At 46.3% G+C, this 19,234-nt stretch overlaps 1 protein-coding gene across 17 annotated transcripts in view; it reads left to right on the top strand.

The window, feature by feature from the left end:
* The first annotated feature begins 374 nt into the window (after window positions 1-374).
* The window catches only part of PTPRT (protein tyrosine phosphatase receptor type T), a 1,018,757-nt gene continuing 999,897 nt past the window's right edge, over window positions 375-19,234 (top strand). For 15 of the 17 annotated variants that reach the window (XM_070589262.1, XM_070589256.1, XM_070589261.1 and 12 more), the window contains exon 1: window positions 427-657. In XM_070589262.1, coding sequence (XP_070445363.1) covers window positions 570-657 — 88 coding nt within the window. In that variant the 5' untranslated portion in view covers window positions 427-569. Of the gene's footprint in view, window positions 658-19,234 lie in introns of all 17 variants that reach the window. The other 2 variants (XM_070589264.1, XM_070589263.1) reach the window with 2 other exon arrangements.

Genomic DNA, 19,234 nt, shown 5'->3' with positions numbered 1-19,234 from the left:
GAGTTCAAATGGCTGCTCCCTCTCTCTCTCCTCCCCCCACCGCCCCCGGTACCTGCGCCCCAGCCGGGCAGACGATGCTTGGCTGCGTGGCGCGGCGCGGGGCGAAGAGGCGAGGACCCTGCCCGGCATGCGGGTGCGGGGGTGATGTGTGTAGGCGCGTGACAGTGCGAGCGGCCCCGAGCCGGCCAGCCCCAGTGAGGGTGCGCGGGGGAGCCAGCGTGTGCCAGCCGCGGGCGTGTGCCGGGCGCGGGCGTGCGCGCGAGGGTGTGTGCGCGGCCGAGGCGGAGCGCCCGGGCGGGCGGCGGCGGCGGCGACGGCGGCGTTAGGACTCGGGGGACACCGCCCCCCGCCCCCCGCGTCCCGCCCCCGCCCAGCCTCCCGCCTCAGTTCGCGCCGCGCCTCGGCTTCGAGCGCAGCGGCGCCGGCTCCGGGAGCCCAGCGGAGCCAGCCGGGCGCCCAGCGGCGCGCACAGCCTGCGGCCGCGCCGGCGATGCGGGGCCGCCCCGCGCCCGCCCCAGTCCCGGCCCCGGCCCCCGCGGGAAGGGGCTGAGCCGCCCGCCGCCGCCCGGATGGCGAGCCTCGCCGCGCTCGCCCTCAGCCTGCTCCTCCGGCTGCAGCTGCCGCCGCTGCCCGGCGCCGGGGCACAGAGCGCCGCAGGTGAGTGCGCCCGCCGGGCTCCCCGCAGCCTCCCCGGGGCGCCCGGGCACCCGCCGCGGGGCCCCGGGAGGAGGAAGTTGTGCGGGCTCGCGGGGGCGCGGGGCCCGGGGCCGGAGCCCAGGTCCCTGCCTCCAGACGCCGGCAGCCGAGTCCTGGCGCGCCCGGGCCACCGCGCCCGGTCCCGGCGTCCCTCGGCAGCCCGCGTGTGGCGAACTTCTCCGCTTTACTTTCCCGCCCGGCCCCCGGGCTGGAGTAACTTTGCGCGGTTGTTGCGAATATTTCCACTTGCTGCCTCCCACTTGTCGGAATCTGTCACTTGAGTGTTTGGGGCGGCGAGTCGGGAAGCGGCATCGACGCCCGCGGGGTGGGGAGCGCTCCCTCCCCAGCAGCTTTTTGGGCAGCGCGCGCTTTTCGCGGGGAGGACTGGTCGCCAACTGGCCGAGGCTGCCAGGGCGGTGGCTTTTCTTTTCTCCCGGGGGACACAGGAAGCTCCAGACTTGCCCTCAACACGCTGCGTCCCTAAGCTTGCCGTTAAGCAGGCCGCTTGTCCTTAAGAAGGCACCCGTGGGGGTGTTTGCGTTAACGACCGAGACAGCAGTACCTCCACCCTACCCCATGCTTTTCATCCGGAGTAAGTGGGCGCCCCTGTGAAGGCCCCACAAGCGGAGCGGCTTTGACCTGTGAGCGTGTCTGCTCCTGAAAAGTTTGGGGAGCCATATTTAGGTTTGACGATGGGAAGGAGGTGAGCAGAGGTAGTTCCCAGGGTGGGGCTTTGCCCTGGGTGCGCCTAATGGGAAGCTGGCGTGCACAGGAGACCACCACGACCCGGGGTCTTACACGTCACCAAACCCCAGCGCAGGCGGCTCCAGCCCTGCGCGCCCACAGAGGAGGCGGTGGGGGGAAGGAGAGAAGGGAGGAGGTGGTGCAGGGGTACAGCCAAGTTCAAAATCACCTGGAAGTTTCTTAGCACCAACTGGCTTTGGGGTGACCACCCCGAGAGGAGGTTGCTGGCATCACAGGGGCAGGCTGAGGGAAGCGAGTGGGACTTGGGAAAAGACTCATTTTGGATTGCTGAGTAACAGCGGGGCCCATGTATTATCGTGGAGAAAGAAAGGAAGAAGCCGCGGGCGAGTGTAACCTCTTTAAGCCGGGCTGCTTCTGAGGTTGAGAACCGCCGGAGTGACATTCCATTGGAAGTGCAGCGGCGTCTTCCTTGCTCCATACCGAAATGGGAACTGAATGTGGGACTTCCGCGAAGGGACACCCTGTTTCCGTGGCTGGGAAGTTAGGTGAATACGACACTTCTTTTTGAGGTGTGTGAAGCTGAAAGGTTGGATTACCAAGTGAGAGAAGAGAAAAGGCCACAACATCATTCTAAAGATGGTGCATGATTCTTGTTTTCCTCGTTTTGGGTCTATATTAGGTGTGCTGGGGAGGGGGAGGGCAGGAGGATGCCTGGGGCAGTCCTGGGGACCCGGGCATGATTGGTAACTCAGATTTTACTATCCTCCAAGGCCTGGCCAGCCTGCCACACGTTAATAGTACTCAAGTTCCCGCAGCAAAAACAATATCAAAAATATTCCACCACGGATCTCAAACCGTTCTTTGGTAACGTGCGGTAAAACCATACAGGCTTGGGAATCTGTCCAAGGCTGAAAGCACGCCGCTTCCGGATGCTCCCGCCAGGTGGCGCTCGCCCACAACTGTTAAAATGCAAATCTACTTGCTTTCATCTCAGGAATAGAACTTCTTTTCAGTTTTTAAAATGAGTAATGTGTTTATTCAGCAGCCTTTTGTTAAAACATTTAAAGAAGTGTGAGGAGCAAGCACCTTTTCTTTGCTTGCTCTTAGGAACACGCGAGAAAGAAAAGCAATCCTGGAGTACAGTTTGGGAAGGAATCTGCTGTTCAGGCGCCGTCTGTTTCTTTTTGGTTCTACCTGAGCCGACTGGCTTCGGCGAATCTATAGCATCTACTTAGCAAGTGGCTGCGTTTGTTGCAGGGGCTCCTTGTACGAGTAGGATTAGGTTGTGTTGGAGATTAGGTGCATTGTAAACCTCACTCATTCGTAAAAATGGGGATTTTGTGTATATGACTAACCTCTCCTTTCTGTTTAATGCTAACGAGACCATTTAAATTAGATTATTTTTTTCCAGATTTCCTCGTGAACATCTGCATTTGTGGATGCAGGAATGCTGCAAATGTCAACTTTTAAAAACGGATCTATCTTCTTAGTTTATTTCTAAATGCAGAAAATGTGGGAACCCAAATCGAATATAAACAGGGCAGTAGCTTGATTTCCTTTAAAGAATCTCATTTAAAACTTTTGGCAAGTTTGGGTGAACAATACATTTGAAAACTCAGTAATCTGTTCCCCATATTCTTTTAATTTGAAAATTCCCAGTCTCGAAAGCAATTTCAATTTGTAAGCTTACATCCATAACACAGTTGGGGTATATGTTTTGCTGTAACATGTTGGTCACGGTGTCCAGAAGTCAGTGGTGAAAGCTTGTCATCAAAAAGCAATTTCTTTCTTCTTTACTCTAAGATGGGTTTCATGAGCCAGGACGATTTTTGTAAGGAATCATGGTAAACAAGCATTTAAAATCTGCCTGTTAAGAGTGTGGCAAAACATGATTTGGGATGGGGGAAGAGGGAAACGGTTAAACAAATGGATAAGGGGATAGTTAGTCCATTTACTAGTGAGTTTCAGCTTCCATATATTGAGAGCAAAAACGGATCTTAGAGGGGACTGACTCGAGATTGCAATTGTTAGTGATGTAGTCATTTAACTCGATAATCATTGCCAGATACCTCTGGGGAACTGTTAACAGTACAGTCGAATTTTACTTTCTGTCCTGTATTGCTTGATTTGTTTCCTAATAAAAGAACAATTAATGTGCAAACCTGGCTTGGATTCTGTTTCAGCAACGATCGCAAACACATTCATAGTGAAAGCAGCCCATCCTCTGGGGTTACAACCCACTACCTTTCTCCTCCACTTAATTTCTTCTTGCTTATCCCCAGCACAACTCCTGCAGGCTCCAGGCTGCCAGCTGAGAAGGCATCCGCTGTAGTAGTGTAACTGTCACCTTTCAGAGCTATGATCACAGGACATTACGGCATCTTTCTTTTAAGCATGGGATACTCCCATGACTCTCTGACAGCGTGTTGCTGTGGAAACAAGAGCAATGCCATGTAGGCGGTGGGTCCTTGATAAATATTTATTGGTGATGATGAAGAGATGGCAGATTCTTGTGGCAACTGTGATGGGGGACGAGGGAGTTTAACGCAGGAAGCAGCCTGGTTTAGAGAAAAGAGTATGAGCTTTGGAGTCTGAAGTCCTCAGTTTAAATCCTGCCTCTGCCTCTTTCTAGCTCTGCCAGTGTGGGCAAGTCATTTAACTTCTCGAATCCCCAGCTTCTCATCTGTGAAGTGAGGATAATTATAGCTGCCTCACTGAATTTTGTGGAGACTAACTAAGATGATGTATGCAGAGTGAGTAGTAGACTGCTTTATCCTAATGGGGAGCCTAGTCTCTTATTTGCCTTGGCATTGGTGTATGTACATAGGCTAAGAGGGCATTGATGTTAAGCTTAGCTATGAATTGAAAATTAGATGGCTGGATTTTGGTGATGAGTTTTAGTTTTTCTCCTCTTCTTTTTTAAGTTAGTTTTTCTCCTGTTGTTTTTTCCTCCTTTTCTTTTTCTGCTGTTCTTTTTCTTTCCTGTTCTTTTTTTCTCCTGTTCTTTTGGGTCCTGCAACGACTTTTAGAGAGACATTTAGAATGAAACAGGTGACACTAATACATTTGGCCATTCAGGAGTGTAGATAGGGAATGTTTCGTTTTAAGCATGTTTTGCCTTCAAAATGAGAACTGATAAAAACCAAATGGTTGTGCGTTGTAACAGGAAAGTATCTGGGTAAATCTGGTCTTCCTTCCTCCCACCCTCCCTTGTATAATCTTCCTTGCCTCAGGGCTCAGTCTCGGGCTGCATTTCCATCTCTCACCTAACCTAGAAATCCAGTGCATGGCACTCTGGGGCAGAGGGAGAAAAGATGCTTTGTGCACTTGATAAACAAGCAAAGAATAAGTAAACATATAGAGGGCTGTGGCATTCCAATAAATAAAAAGGCTATGAGATTATTGAAAACAAACCATGTCCAACATGTGTAATAGCATTTGCAAGCACATTACAGAATTGGGGCTAGGAGGCAACACCATGTAGCTGTTAGGAGGCGGTTACAGTGTCTCATGAAATCTTACAAAATGGATTCAAGTTGGTTTGGAGATGAAGAAAGCCATGGGTTTTCTATGGATTAATAATAATCTGATGCAGCCAAAGGGATAGCGGGGACCACTAGTGTTGTGTCCTGGTGACCAGTTGGGGTCATGGGATTCAGCATTTGATGTGGTCTTGCCGGACACTCTTATTTGCCTGGAAGAGGGAGCAATGAACCTGGTGAGGTCATTTATTTATCATCTTTTGGTAAGAGTTGCAGGTTGTAAAGAAGATACAGAGGGACCCAGTGAGGATTCTAGGCACAGATCCCAAGGGACCTACTGGAAGTCAACCGTGAAAAATGGGAATTAATGTGTCAAAAGGGCAGAGTGGGGAAAGGATGTGGAGCCATTGAGAAATGGTGATCATTTAGCTGTTCTGAGCTGAAATGTCAGCATTATTTCACCTGGCCCATCCTAAGTATTTACACAGGCAAAGGCTGCTCAGAAGCCCCACCAGATCTGAAAGCAGACCGGTACAGAAGTAGTAAATTGAAGGGACTCCGCACTGTTACAGACTTCACTTTTTTCGCACTGGAGTCAAGCTGCTGAAGTCTATCTGACACACATACATGATATAAAGTCCTTCCTATTTCTCGAATATTCGGCTTACGGTTTTTATTTGATGCTGGAGGGAATGAAAAATGGTGATGCTACTTTGGTGAGCAGTTGGGCAGTTTCTTTAAAAAGTTAAACATACATGTGCCACAGGATCCAGCAATTCCACTTCTAGGAATGTACCCAACAGAAATGAAAACATATGTCCACACAAAGACACATACGTGAATGTCCATAGCAGCATTGTTTGTAATAAGCAAAAACTGGAAACAATCCGAATGTCCATCAACTGGCGAATCCTTCCGGGGGAACACCACTAGCTGCAAAAAGGAGCAAACTATTGGTAGATGCTACAATGTGGATGAGCCTCAAAAACATTATGCTAAGCCAAAGAAGCCAGATGCAAAAGACCACATATTATATGAAATATTCACAAAAGGCAAATCTATGGAGACAGAAAGCAGACCAATGATTGCCTAGGGCTGGGCAGGGGAGCAGAGATTTACAGCACGGGGGTACAAGAGAACATTCTGGGGTGACGGGAAGGTTTGAAAACTGGAAGGTAGTGATGGTTGTGTAACTCTATAAATCCCAGCTCCTGTCTTGTGATATGAACTTGATAAATTACTTCACTCTTGTGAGCCTTTATGTCTGCATCTGTAGAATGGGCACACCAATGCCTCCATGCTGCAAGAGCCGGAGATAACTCCTGTAAATTGTCAAGCTCGGTTCCTGGCACAAAACAGGCAGCCAGTAAATGGCCTTACTCTTATTTACTCCTTGCCCATCTCCAAAACAGTCTGCTGCATTAGTTATTTGCAGGACATTGTTTTTGATTGTTTTCTTCTGCTCTTTTAGGCTCTTATCACTGTGAATTAAATCAACGAGCTAATGCTTCTTTCCCCTCATCAGTTTGGCAAAAATTAAAAAGTTTAAGACTATCAGGTTTTGACAAGGATCTGAGCAATCAGGTAGCTTTGTTCATTGTGGAGTAGTGAATATTGAAACAGCTTTTTTGAGTGCTAATTTGGCAATGTCTGTTAAAATCAAAGACGTGAGCACCTTGTGCCTGGAGTGTCTTGGTGGGGTATGGATTGGCTGGGGGAGAGAAGAGACCATTCATTCACTTTCTTTCTCATTAAGCTGAGGATGTAGAAATTTTACAGAAGAGGAGATGCTCCTTGGCTCACGGGCAGATGCAACATGTTTGTGGCCCCTCAGTCTCCTAACACGATGAACAGTTGCTGGGGGTGGGGGGTGAGGAAACAGCTCCATACCTGTTTTTTCTGCCTGTGTAGGGGGTCTCCCATCAACACTCCAGGAGGCCTTCAAGCTGACCTCCAGATGCTGCTCTTAAAAAGAGGTTTCCGAACCTCAAACTTTCTCAGCATCATGAGGCTTGTCCTCATCCACGTGAGGAGACGGTGCTGTCACCCACATTCCCAGCTCCAGCTTCCCGGGACCCTGGAAGGCCTGTTTCCTCTCAGCTCGCCCCAACTTTGCTTGACTCCCCTTTTCCGCAGTGGTTCCGAAACCAACCCTGAGATGGCAAACCCATTTCCCTTGGTCCCCCTGTGACTCATGGTGGGTGGTTATATATTCATCCTGTAAGGGGCCTGCGTTTGTCTCTTTGGAACTGAGCAGGCATTAATCGATTCACATCAACAAGCTCTTTTTAAAGAGTGCTTGATGTTTGATCATCAGAAAGAGTGGCCTTGGATGGTCTGGACCTGCTCTAATTGACTATACTTATGACTTTTTTTTGCTGCTAAATAATTACAAGTTGGTCAATAGGAGCCCCTTCAAACCAGATCTTTTTTCACGGCTTCCAGACATCTTTGAAAGCGTCCTTATTTTCCTGTGATAACAAGGATCTTCAGGCTCACCTCTAGGTTTGCTGTCCCAAACATGCAGTCAGTTATTTTTTAAAGAGCCCCAGTCCCTTTCTCTGGAGACGGAATTGGAGATGCACATTGTAGTGTTTTAATTGAAAGCTGGAGGAGAACAGAATAAAATAGGGACTGTTGGTAATACTGGGAATAGAAAAAAAGATACTTTAAACAGCATGTATTTATGACCATTTATCTCTTTGTTTAAAGTTGATTTGAGCCTGAGAAGTCATTAAACCAGTTATAATAATTTTGTCACACAATGTCACATTATGGGCTTAAATTAGGTTTGCCTAGGAGTTGATGTCACCATTTCTTTTTTCTTAAGCATCTTGGCGTTGGCCCCTAAGTGCATGGTTCCAGGTGATTCTCACCTGTCAGTGTGTCTTGGGCACTAGTTTTCTGAAAAGAATACCAAAACAAAACAAAACAAATCTCAGTCTCATTCTCAGGGAACTGTGTTAGTTGTCTATTGCTGTATAACAAGTATTCCCCCCAAACTTAGTGGCTTTATTTTCTCACCATTTGTTTGGGTCAGGAATCTGGGTGTGGCATAGCTGAGTTCTCTGGATCTGGCTCTCTCACAGGCTCTCTCTCACAGGCTGCAGTCACAGTGTTGGCCGGGGCTGTGATCCATTCAGCCCAAATGTGGAAGGATCTGCTTCCAAGCTCACCCACATGGTTGTTGGGAAGATTTAGTTGTTTCCGGGCTGTTGGCTGGAGGGCCTTGGTTCTTCATGAGCTGTTGGCTAGAGGCCGCCCTGGGTTCCTTGCCACATGGGCCCCTTCATTACAACATTGTAGCCGGCTTCATCAGAGTGAGCAGTTGAGAGGGTAGGAGAGAATGTGAACAAGATGGAAGTCAGTCTTTTGTAACCTAATTTTGGAAGTGACATCCCATCACTTTTGCCCTATACTGTTTATCAGAAGTAAGTCACTGGGTCCAGCCCACACTCAAGAGGAGGGAATCACACAAAGGCTTAAATCCCTGGAAGCTATTTCATGCGCTGCCTACGGCAGGAACCTCAAGTAATAGACAAGTAGAGGAAACTTTGTATCTTGGAGAAGAATACAAATATAACCTTTGAAGTGTGTTCTGATCTTTTCATTATTTAAATTATTTTGGGCACCAGTGTCAGTTCAGTGTCAAACTTTCACTCTTTAAAGGTCTTTGAATAGAGAAAGTTTTTTTTCTCAGAATCGACTTAGTCCAAATCTTAAAGAAGTTAATTAGGAGTGTCAGGAAGTGTCAGAAAGTAAAAATAAATTAATATGAAGACCCACCAGAAAACTTTTCAAATTTTACCCTAAAAGTTGAAGTGCTGTAATGTTTTGATAAGACCGTGAAACTCTCACGTTAGTATCTAGATTCCACAAGAGCCAATTTACAAAAAACACCAGTAGATTAGGGCTGTAATGTAATTTAGCTGAATTTTCATATTTTTATTACATTTATATATCCCAGTTTTAAAAATTAGTACTTATTTTAGACCTTTTTGACCCATTTCCAGAGGGGTTTTTTTATTGTCACATAAAACTAACGTAGAGAATTTAATAAGTTACAGCGATTGAAGGTTTGATGGGAATATATGATTTATTATGTGGATCAGAGCGTGTCCTGCCTGTGCTCTTAGTTTCGGTTCTTGTGGCAGTAGTACTCGTTACAGAAGAAATTCAGTCACTGTATTCTTTCGGGGTAACTGGTTGGGACCCATGAGATCTTCCAGTGAAAGATGGTTTTGTTAAAATCCAAATGGGCCGACCAGACACTGGACTTCCTGTTGGGAACCTGCGCCAGGCGTTTACAGGTTAACTCTTTGCTTGGGGAGCAGTGAGGGGTGGTCCCAAATATCCCCATTGTCCTTGTCTAGGCAGTTCTGTATTTAGGCAGGAGGGTCCCCAATTTGTGATGGTCCCAACACCAGGCCCTTTTGGACTCATTTCCATAAGGTGGCCCTGGAGAAGGAAGAAGCCGAGACACCTCGAGCTGGACCTTCCTCTGCCTTAGGGAAGTGTCTGGCCTTCGCCTTCAGGGCTTTGCATTTCGGAGCAGTTTCTCATTTATTAACTGTCACCTTCCGTCTTGCTGAGTCAGGCTGTGCAAGGTTGGGTGCCAGGCATCCCTCCTGGTGTGAGGGAGGTGGGGTCATCATTTTCCTAGTGGCCAGATCAGGGCTGCGTGTGGTTATGGAGAACCTGCACACTGTACATACAGGACTGGGTCAAGGACCTCATTCCATTCTACGGGACCAGCTTTGAGTTCAAAGCCATTTCCGTGTCCACTCCCTCTCCAGTTTCCAGATCCAGAGCTCCTGGTGGTTTAACTGTTAATTTTTCTTTTGTTTTGTTCAGAGAATCTTTCCTCTGCCGAATATTTTCTGTTTACCATCTCTTCACCTTTTGCGTTGTTATAGGAAATGTGTGTATTGGGGTTGGGAGAGTAGTTTTTGGCTCAGAAAATTCAGAAACCAAGACTTTAAGCCAGGAGTCTAACCTGTCTCAAACCAGGGGTGGGATGGGATAGGATGGGGTGCTGTGGGGTAGGATGGGTGGGGGTGGGGTGGGGTGGGGTCAGGTGGGAGGGGTGATTAGTGCTATTCAGAAGCCAGGAGCGTTGCTGGCCTCTTCCCTGTATCTCAGCTGACTCCAGTTCAGGATGGTTATCGTCCTCTAAATAAAACTGTCTGGAACAAAGCAGAGGCCAGCTCTCTAACAGTTGGGTTGCATTGTCTTGAGGCCATTTAAATTAGGTTTACTGAGGAACTATGGAACCTCCTGGAAAAGAGGAAACTTGTGCTTTTCAACTCTTGAGCTGCTCAGCTCAAATATGCAAACACCTTAAATCAACCGAAGTACCGTACCACTCTTGCTTCAAACAGAAGTTTAAAAGACTTTTTTGGGTATACTTCTCAATGAAAAATTTTCATCTCTATTAAATCTTTTAAATCTCTGCACAGAGGATGTGTGTTCCGAGTAGAGCATTATTTCTGAGGCCTGACCCTCGGAACACCATTTTTGGTGGAGAAGTGCAATTAACCTGAACAAATCCCAGAGTTCCAAGGTCACCATTATCTGTAAAAGATGTACACATATTTTAAAACAGAATTGATTAGTTTAACTTGGGACTGCTCTCCTTATTGGTCACTTTTTTAGTGAAAGTTGTGAAGTCAGAGCTTTCTTAACTTTTTTATCTTTGCCTCTTCCCACATATAAAACATCTAGCATACATTGAAATTCGCTTGTGTGCAAAAGCATAGTGTTAGTGCTTTTACTGAGAATTGGCTTAGCAAGTACTGAAGCATCTCTCAGGTCCATCCTCATTTTCTGTCACCTCCAAAACCTCAGCAGCTATCATTTGTCCCTGGAAAGTTGCTGACCACCTGTTCTACTTGGAGCTCTACAGGTCCTTGGTACCTCCCCCATCCCGGTTACCTTTTCCGATATCAAATTTGGGGGTATCCCTTTGTGATCCATAGATTTAGGCTCAAACCTCAGACATTTCTTTCTTTTCGGGTTTCACCTCACCTTGGAGATTCTTCGTTCTAGCCGCTGTTTTTTGGCTCATATAGAAGATTCCAGGAATTATGCCTTGGGCTTATTGCCCTTGGCTCAGCTGTCTATTATTTTATGCCAGGTCCAAATGGTTGGAGGGAGAGGAACCGTGGATGAATTCCACTTCAATTAGTTCCTTCCACAAAAATTGTCATGTTTTACTCATTGTTTCCTGCTTTGATTTTCTGATCCCTGACTAAAATCTGGCCATGTTGGTGAGCTCTTTATGCCTGTCCCACTTCTGACACCAATGCCGTAGTTTCAAATGGGTTACAGATGATCTGGTGGAGACCTTGTCTGTGCTCCCAAACTTTCATAAATTCCTGATTTATTTAGACAGAGATACAGGATAGCATGGAAGTGAGGTGACCGTACAGAGCAGAAGCAGTTGTGGTATATCTCGGCCTGGGCTTTTTTGGACTCTTGGTTCTCTAGTGGATGCATAGTGGCTAGTGACATCTTTAACACTGACAGAATCTTGCTTGTACCCAGAAACAGCCCAGTTTTTGCCATGCCACTGCCCTTTTATATCAGCATCTTGGAAGATCTTATCCTAAAAATTTGAGCATCTATTAAGGAATATTTACAAATATTTGGCTCTTCTGGTTCGTGAACCAAACTCAGCATCTTCAATGCTGCATCCTCTTATATGTAGGAGGAATAAAGAGCTAGTTTAATGGATGTGCCAATCAAATATGTATTAATAAACTATGTTTATGTTAGTATAAAAAGCAGAATGGAAGGCTACACTCCTTAGAAGAGATATGGAGAGAAATGGAACTGAGATCTTGGATAAGGGGATTTTGGCTTTATCTATAGTATTCTATTTCATTTGAAAAAGGGAACACACTTTAATAAAATTTGTTAAAATTAGTTAACTCTTGGTAGAGAACATAGGTGTTAATTACACTTTGTAATATTTATGCATTTAAATTATTTCCTTAAAAAGTGATACCCTTGGAGTTTAAGATTTGTTAGTAAAGTGCAAATGGTAAGGATTCTGAGCATGTGTACTGTTTTCTTTAATCGTTCTTTCACAACAAATTTGTCTTATTTTGTATATGGAAAGCCTCCTTTCAAAGTCTGTCTTGAAGATTCCTATGGAGAATGGTAAGACCTGTGCATCTGGTTAGAGGAGAGAAGTAGAGAATTGTGTCACAGATGCAGGCAGACATCTGAGCATGAGTGGTTGGGGCGCTGATGGAGGGGGCCTTCTCAGGCACCAGTGTCCACCCCCTTCCCACACCCTCTTCTCTCTCCTGGGACCCCTCCATGGAGAAATAACAGGTTCTTGCATGGGGCAGCCTTTGGCCCTGTGTTTGCCTGAGGCACCAGAAAGGCATATTTGGCACAGAAGAGTAATGTTGCATAATCTTTTCAATGTTTAGAGATACTGTGAACCTGGGCATAGGTTTCCCATCTGTGAAATGACCAAACGACCTCTGTGCTTCTTAAGGGCTGGAGTGCTAGTCTCTGACTTTAGGATTTTGACTTTTTTCCCCCTGAAAATCAAATCGTTTGAGATCTTTAATAGAGGTCCATATGTTAAAGATCTACCCTTTCCCAATTAACCAGTCTTGTTGTTTAACACTACCCGTAGTCTGTTTGTTCAAAAGGAGTAAGTTGCGAAACCCCAGGTCCGGGAGATGAAACAAACAGAATCTGTTTCCAGGATTGTTCATTTCCAGCAGCGGCTCCGTCAGAACAATCCAGATTAGAATATGACAGAAGGAGTTTTCACTCTCCCGGGATGAAGATTTCTAAACCCCAAAGAGTATACAGAGGAGAGCAGCATTTGGCTCATGTTGGAATAGAAAGCAGAAAACACAAGGGGATGACAAGTCATTTGGTGAAATGATGGGTGATAGGGAACCAGATTCAAAAGTTATGAAAATCACAGGTGCACTGAGGTATGTGTGCAGAGCATGAAGGATTCAAACTGAACACCAGGGGAGTAAATCCAGGAGCAGAAATGACTACCAAATAACGAACACTAACACTAATGTATACTTTAAATACTTATAGTGAGCCAGACATTTTTCAAAGGTTTTATTAATTGTCACTTGTAGAGTCTTCATAACAGTCCTATGACGTGGGTACAATTATCTTCAAAAATCAGGAACAGGGGTCAGCCTGGTGGTGCAGCGGTTGTGTTCGCACGTTCTGCTTCTCGGCGGCCCGGGGTTCACCAGTTTGCATCCCAGGTGCGGACATGGTACTGCTTGGCAAAAGCCATGCTGTGGTAGGCGTCCCATGTATAGAGTAGAGGAAGATGGGCATGGGTGTTAGCTCAGGGCCAGTCTTCCTCAGCAAAAAGAGGAGGATTGGCAGTAGGTAGCTCAGGGCTAATCTTCCTCAAAAAAAAAAAAAATCAGGAACAGAGAAGTTAAGTAGCAAGTCCAAGGTCACACAGCTAGTGAGTGGTAGAGCAAGGACTTGATCTCAAGCACTTAGAGGCTGGAATCTGTCTTCTTGACCATTACTTTCTGCTCTCTCTGTGGTTTACTTTGTGTCCGGTGCTGTGCTAAATTCCTACTTAGGGCAAAATTTAGGTTGTATTTGAAATTCCTGAGTGGAAAGCCTTTCTTCAGAATTTTCAATGAGAATTCTTTTGGGGGCATTCTAAGCCTTTATTTAATTCTCCTAATGATCCCGTGAAGCAGAAACAACAGTCCCATATAGTATCTGATAAGACAATTGGTGTTATGGAGGTGCAAGGGCTTGACCATGGTCACACTGGTGGTCGTCTCGTTTCAGAGTCCAGGTGATGTTGAATGTTAGAAGTTTTTTTTTTTTTTTTTGGTGAGGAAAATTGGCCCTGAGCTAACATCTATTGCCAGTCTTCCTCTTTTTGCTTGAGGAGGATTGTCACTGAGCTAACATCTGTGCCAGTCTTCCTCTATTTTGTTTGTAGGGCGCCGCCACAGCATGGCTTGATGAGTGGTGTGTAGGTCTTTGCCTGGGATTGGAGCCCACGAATCCTGGGCTGCTGAAGAAGATCACATGAACTTAACCACTACACCACTGGGCTGGCCCCTGAATGTTAGAAGATTTTTATGGCAGTAGGAGGTATGGGAGAGAGGGTCTGTCTTCCTAAGAATGAAGCTCCATCTTCCTCCTAAGTAAGTCTTAATCCTCCCAGTCTTACAAGAGGGTGGGTCCTAGGAGAGGACCCTCACTTGCCCTGGAACAAAAGTTGAGCCCCTAGATGTGGCTGCCACTGATTCCACATTGAGGGGCTCCACAGCTGAAGGTGCCACACTCCCAGGAACTCAGATGGGATAAGGAGTTCATCCCAGGCTATGGTCTTTGGACCGCTGGGTCTCCAGCGGGCACAGCATTTTAGGAAAACATTTTTTGGCTGGACATAGTTTATCAAGTTCATTTAACCCATGGGATGGCCACTCTATGGATTTAAGAGGTGACCATTATTCCAGTTTTACACATGAGAGGCTGAAGCCCAAGCCATCAGGTGGGACTGCCCTTGAATCTGTAGGATGCATCAGGTGTTGGATGTCACAGATTTTGCTGCAAGAATCTCTGCTTCTGAGATGTAAGGGCCTGTGTCATTTTATCTCTAATTTTCCAAAGGTACCAGATCCGTCCCCATTGACTTTTTCATTGTGTGCCCTGCAATAAAGAACGTGTACATCCCCTCTCAATTCCTGCTCTCGTGAGTGCAGTTTTTGAGCTTGGTCCCTAGTAAGACCTTTTGGTAATTGGATCTTGGCTGTTTTTCTCGTGGAATCAGGCCTGGTGCAGGTGGACCCATCTGCTCTGTCCTGGAGGAACCCACAGTGGTTAGCGGTGCAGGCTCTGATCTCAGGCTGCATGAACTCAAGTCAGTGCTGTGCTACTTATAAGCTGCATGACCTTCAACAAGTTATCTGAGCCCTCTGAGCCTCAATTTTATTATCTGTGAAATGAAGCTAATAATAGTATCTTGCTTGTGGGGTAGTTCTGAGAAATCAATGAGGTGATGTATGTAAGTGCTTTGCGTGGGGCCAGGCTCATGGGAAGTGCTCAGTAAATGCTAGCCATTCTTCGTGGTGGTGCTATTGCTGGAGCAATATTCCTGGAGCTCAGTGGAGCGCAAGGGTACATGGCTGGGGTGTCCAGTTGTCCTGATTTCTCCAGGATGGAGGTGTTTCCCAAGATGTGGGACTTTCAGTGCTAAAACCAGGAGTGTCCTAGGCAAACCAAGAGTGTACTAGGCAAACCAGGGTGAATTGGTCCCTCTCATGCCCATCCCAGGCCACACAGCTCTGTTCGGAGTCATCTCATTGCATATGCTGTGCAGGTTCCTGCAAGTTGCATGTACAATTCATAATTATGTAGATGAAAACGATTATCTGATATTTGGCCTGCATTTTATAGATGTTACTGTGGGAAGAAATAGAATAGCTTGTGTCAGTTTCTGGAAATATCACCTCGAGAGGAGCTGTCTGGGGTCTGCTGGTGTATCTCTCTGGATCCTGACAGAAAACAGAATTCATGAGACTTTAAGGAAGGCACTGTTCAGGGGGTGGGGTTGGGGTTAGGGGAACCCCCAAGGGGTGCTGAGACATCTAGAGACTAGGAACAGTGGGAGGCCATTAGCACCCTTTAGTTTGCAAAGGGGCAAAGGAAGGAATTGGGTTCATGGTGCCCTGTGTACTGCTCTGAGTTCCAGGAGCTGCGTGACCTCGACTCCCTTGCCCTCTGGTTCCGACTGAGTTTAGCAGATGGGAGCCCTGCAGGACACTGCACGGCGGGAGGAGAGGGGAGGGTATTTACCCTCCTTTCCTGCCTCACTGCTTTCCGGTACGGCTGCATTCCTCAATGGCTGTAGTTCTCAAAGTGTGGGCCCTGGACCAGCAGCATCACTATAACCTGGGAACTTTTTATAAATGCAAATTCTTGAAACCCACCCCAGACCTACTGAGTCATAAACTCTGGGGTGGGGCCCAGCAATCTGTCTTCTGACAAGCCCCCCAGATGATTCTGATGCATGTGGAAATGTGAGAACCTCAGGTCTAGAGAGGAAAGGTACACCATTAATTCCATACGGGACCTTTGGCCAATCAAGTCCATTTCTCTGGTTTGGAAGTCAGTTTCCATCTCAGACAATTGAGAGGGAGCTTTGCTACCTCCGTTCATAGCATTGATTCTCTTAAATAGTCTTTTCATTTATTTGTGTGCTTATTTTCTGACTCTCTTCTATTCGAATTTAAGCTCCATGAGGTCAGGACTTTGTTCTGTTCATTGCTGTCCCCTCATGTCCAGCACAATTCCTCTACATAGTACTCACTAAATATTGGTGAATGAATGGACATTAAATGATTTCTAAGATCACTTTCTGCAATTTTCGTCTTGATTTGAAGATTCTGTGTTCTGTCGTATGCCATAATGGCTGGTTTATCTTAAATCTGTCAGTCTGAAGTCTTAACCCACAATTCCATTTCTTTAAAAGAAAATAATGATTGATGAATTAAAGAAAGAATGCTTAAAGCACCTCTGTGTGCCAGGTTCTGGGGCACATGCAGTATGTCACACATTGTCCCATTTAATCTTCATAAAGTCTCTGTGAAATTGGGTCACTATAAAGAATTGCAATCTTAGTGATGTCACGTGTCATACCCAAAGTTACACAGCTATTAACTGGCCACCCCAGGTTTCAGTGGAACTGTGTTCACTTCCAGGCCGGTATTGTTTCGGTTGCAAAGCTGTTCAAGATTCAGAAGAACCTACTGAATTGCAAAGATTGATTAAATTGTAAAAGAATAGTTTGCCTTGAAATATATTTTATCTTAGGTCACCCAACATGTTGGAAAGAGAATAGGCATGGAAGTCAGAGAGACCTGAATTGAAATCTCAGCTCTTGCCATTTACTGGCTGTGTGTCCTTGGGCAAGTTACTGTACCTTTCTGAGCCTAGATTCCCCACCTGTCAATGGGGATAATTCTACCAGCCTGGCAGAGGGATTGTGACCATTTGAGATGATGCATATAAAATACCTAGCAAGTGATAAAAGCGAGTTGGTTTCTGAGAATTTCTTGAGAATTAGTAGTTCATGTATGAATTATGATAAGTCTCAAGTCAATGGGAAGATTTTAGAGTTTACTGCTCTTCATTAGGACAGAGCTGATAATGTGACTTGAACTTGCAACAATCTCTGGAGATATTTTCATTCCTATCTGGACTGGCTAAGGAGTCAGACTGCCTGGGATGCTTGATTGTCCTGCTTACTTGCTGTGTTTCCTTGGAAAAATTAGCTAACATCTCTGAGCCGTACATTTCTTTATTAGAAAATGGGAGATGATAGTGCCTATCTCATTAGATAGTTATGAGCATCACGTGAAGTTACGTAATAAAGTGGTGAATAAATAGTGTGAAAATTATTATCATTGCTAAATGGGAATTTCCTCTCTATATCAAATAAGTCCACAGTCTCATTGCCGTTGAATATTAGACACGCAGATGCACGTCTGTGCCTGTCCATAGGCACCAAGTGAGGACATATGTAGGAAGAGAAAACGGTAACTGTACACGTAGACTCCTATCTTCTAATGCTAACCATACACCAGACATAGACTCTATGCACCAGACTCCTTTCTCATCCTGAATCCTACTATTTAAAAGGCTCATCTGCGGGGGCCGGCCCTGTGGCTGAGTGACTAAGTTTGTGTGCTCTGCTTCGGCAGCCTGGGGTTCACCGGTTCAGATCCTGGGCATGGACCTACACACCACTCATCAAGCCATGCTGTGGTGGAATCCCACACAGAAGAACTAGAAGGACCTACAACTATGGACTGGGACTCTGGAAGAAAAATAAAGAAAAAAAGAGGAGAATTGGCAATAGATGTTAGCTCAGGGCCAATCTTCCTCACGAAAAAATTTAAAAAATGAAAGGCTCACCTCCTATTGTGCCGTGAAGAACCTAGAAAGCAGCTACAGAGCCTCAGGGCTACCAAATGGATGTTAAACCCACGCAGAGCTCTTTTCCTTTCTCCAAGGGGGACCCCCCCAAACCCTCGTCCAGTGGCTGTAGCTCTTAGTTTATATACAATTCTAACAAGTTTTTGTTTGATTTCCAAGCGCAGAGGTTTTAGAAGGAAGGACACTGGCTGTTGCGGTGTGTTTGCCTGGTGGTGAGTGAAAGGAGCGATGGCCTGATTGCTGGGGGAGCGGAGGAGGACCGGAAGCAGCAGCAATGAGGTCTCAGCAAACTCCACAGCCGCGCTGCCAGGCACACGGGCCGGGGGTCTGACACTCGTCTGAAGCCCCCGAAGGCTGCAGCTTATTGCTTTGCTCAAGATGTGGTGGCAATCATGACAGCTGTGATGTCGGGAGGAAAAAAATACGTATAGGTTCCGAATACAATAACTGATCTTTTTATGGATAATCTTGAGTTATAAGAAAAGGCTAAATTGTTTTCTTTAATCCCGATGATTCTATTTTTATAATGCTTTATACAGTATTTTCAGGCATATAACTCCATTTTAATCCTTGCTGTTAATAAGTGCTTTTTGCAGATAGAAGGCTGACTCTTAGATGCATTAAAGGACCACCTCAAGGCCACACAGGTCCTGAGGGCTGGAGCAAGGCCTGAAACTTGCTTTTTGGATTTTGAACTTGGGGTTCACACTGTGAATGTGGCCCCCATTGTGGCTTTGCAGACACAGCTCTTCAGGTGTCTGCTGTGGAGTTTAGCTTGAGGCCGTCAACCTAATGAGCCCTGGCTTTAAGTATTTGGAGTAGTAAATTGAATTCAAGAGCGAACCTTAGCTCTCTGGGAAACTCTGTTAGCGTAAAGGCAAGATTTCTTAGGAGTAGCTTGAATGAAGGCACAGTGGGAAGGGACAAACAGGTAGTAGCAGGAAGTGCATAATGAGGAGTACAGGTAAGAAAAGCGAGAGCAAGAGGGCCTGGAACAGCTTTCAGAGGCCGGTTGTGCGACAGGGCACATGGCGTTTCCTTGGGGGGGATGTTTCTTCTCTCCTTTCCCTGACTCCTTCGATTTTGGTTGACCTGACTCTTCTGGGGGAGCAGGTTTACAGCCTAAGGCTCTTAGTTAAAAATAACTTTTATTTGCCAAGAGAGATTCATACTAACATGGGAAAAAATTGCTGTGGAATAGAGATTTTGATGACAAATAATGAGACAATATCCTCCAAAGGATACCCCACCTCTGGCTTCCTCGTGATGCCCAACCCCGTGCAACGGTCTGGGGAGGCCCGTGGCTCAGAACCATCTAGCTGCATTCCTGGTGGGAAGCAGGCAAAGCTGAGTGTTCTTATCCCTTCCTCCCAGACTCA

Source organism: Equus przewalskii, chromosome 21 (assembly GCF_037783145.1).
Source record: "Equus przewalskii isolate Varuska chromosome 21, EquPr2, whole genome shotgun sequence".
Taxonomy (NCBI): domain Eukaryota; kingdom Metazoa; phylum Chordata; class Mammalia; order Perissodactyla; family Equidae; genus Equus; species Equus przewalskii.
Note: the sequence above shows the minus strand (reverse complement) of the source record. Positions and strands in the feature narration are given on the sequence as shown.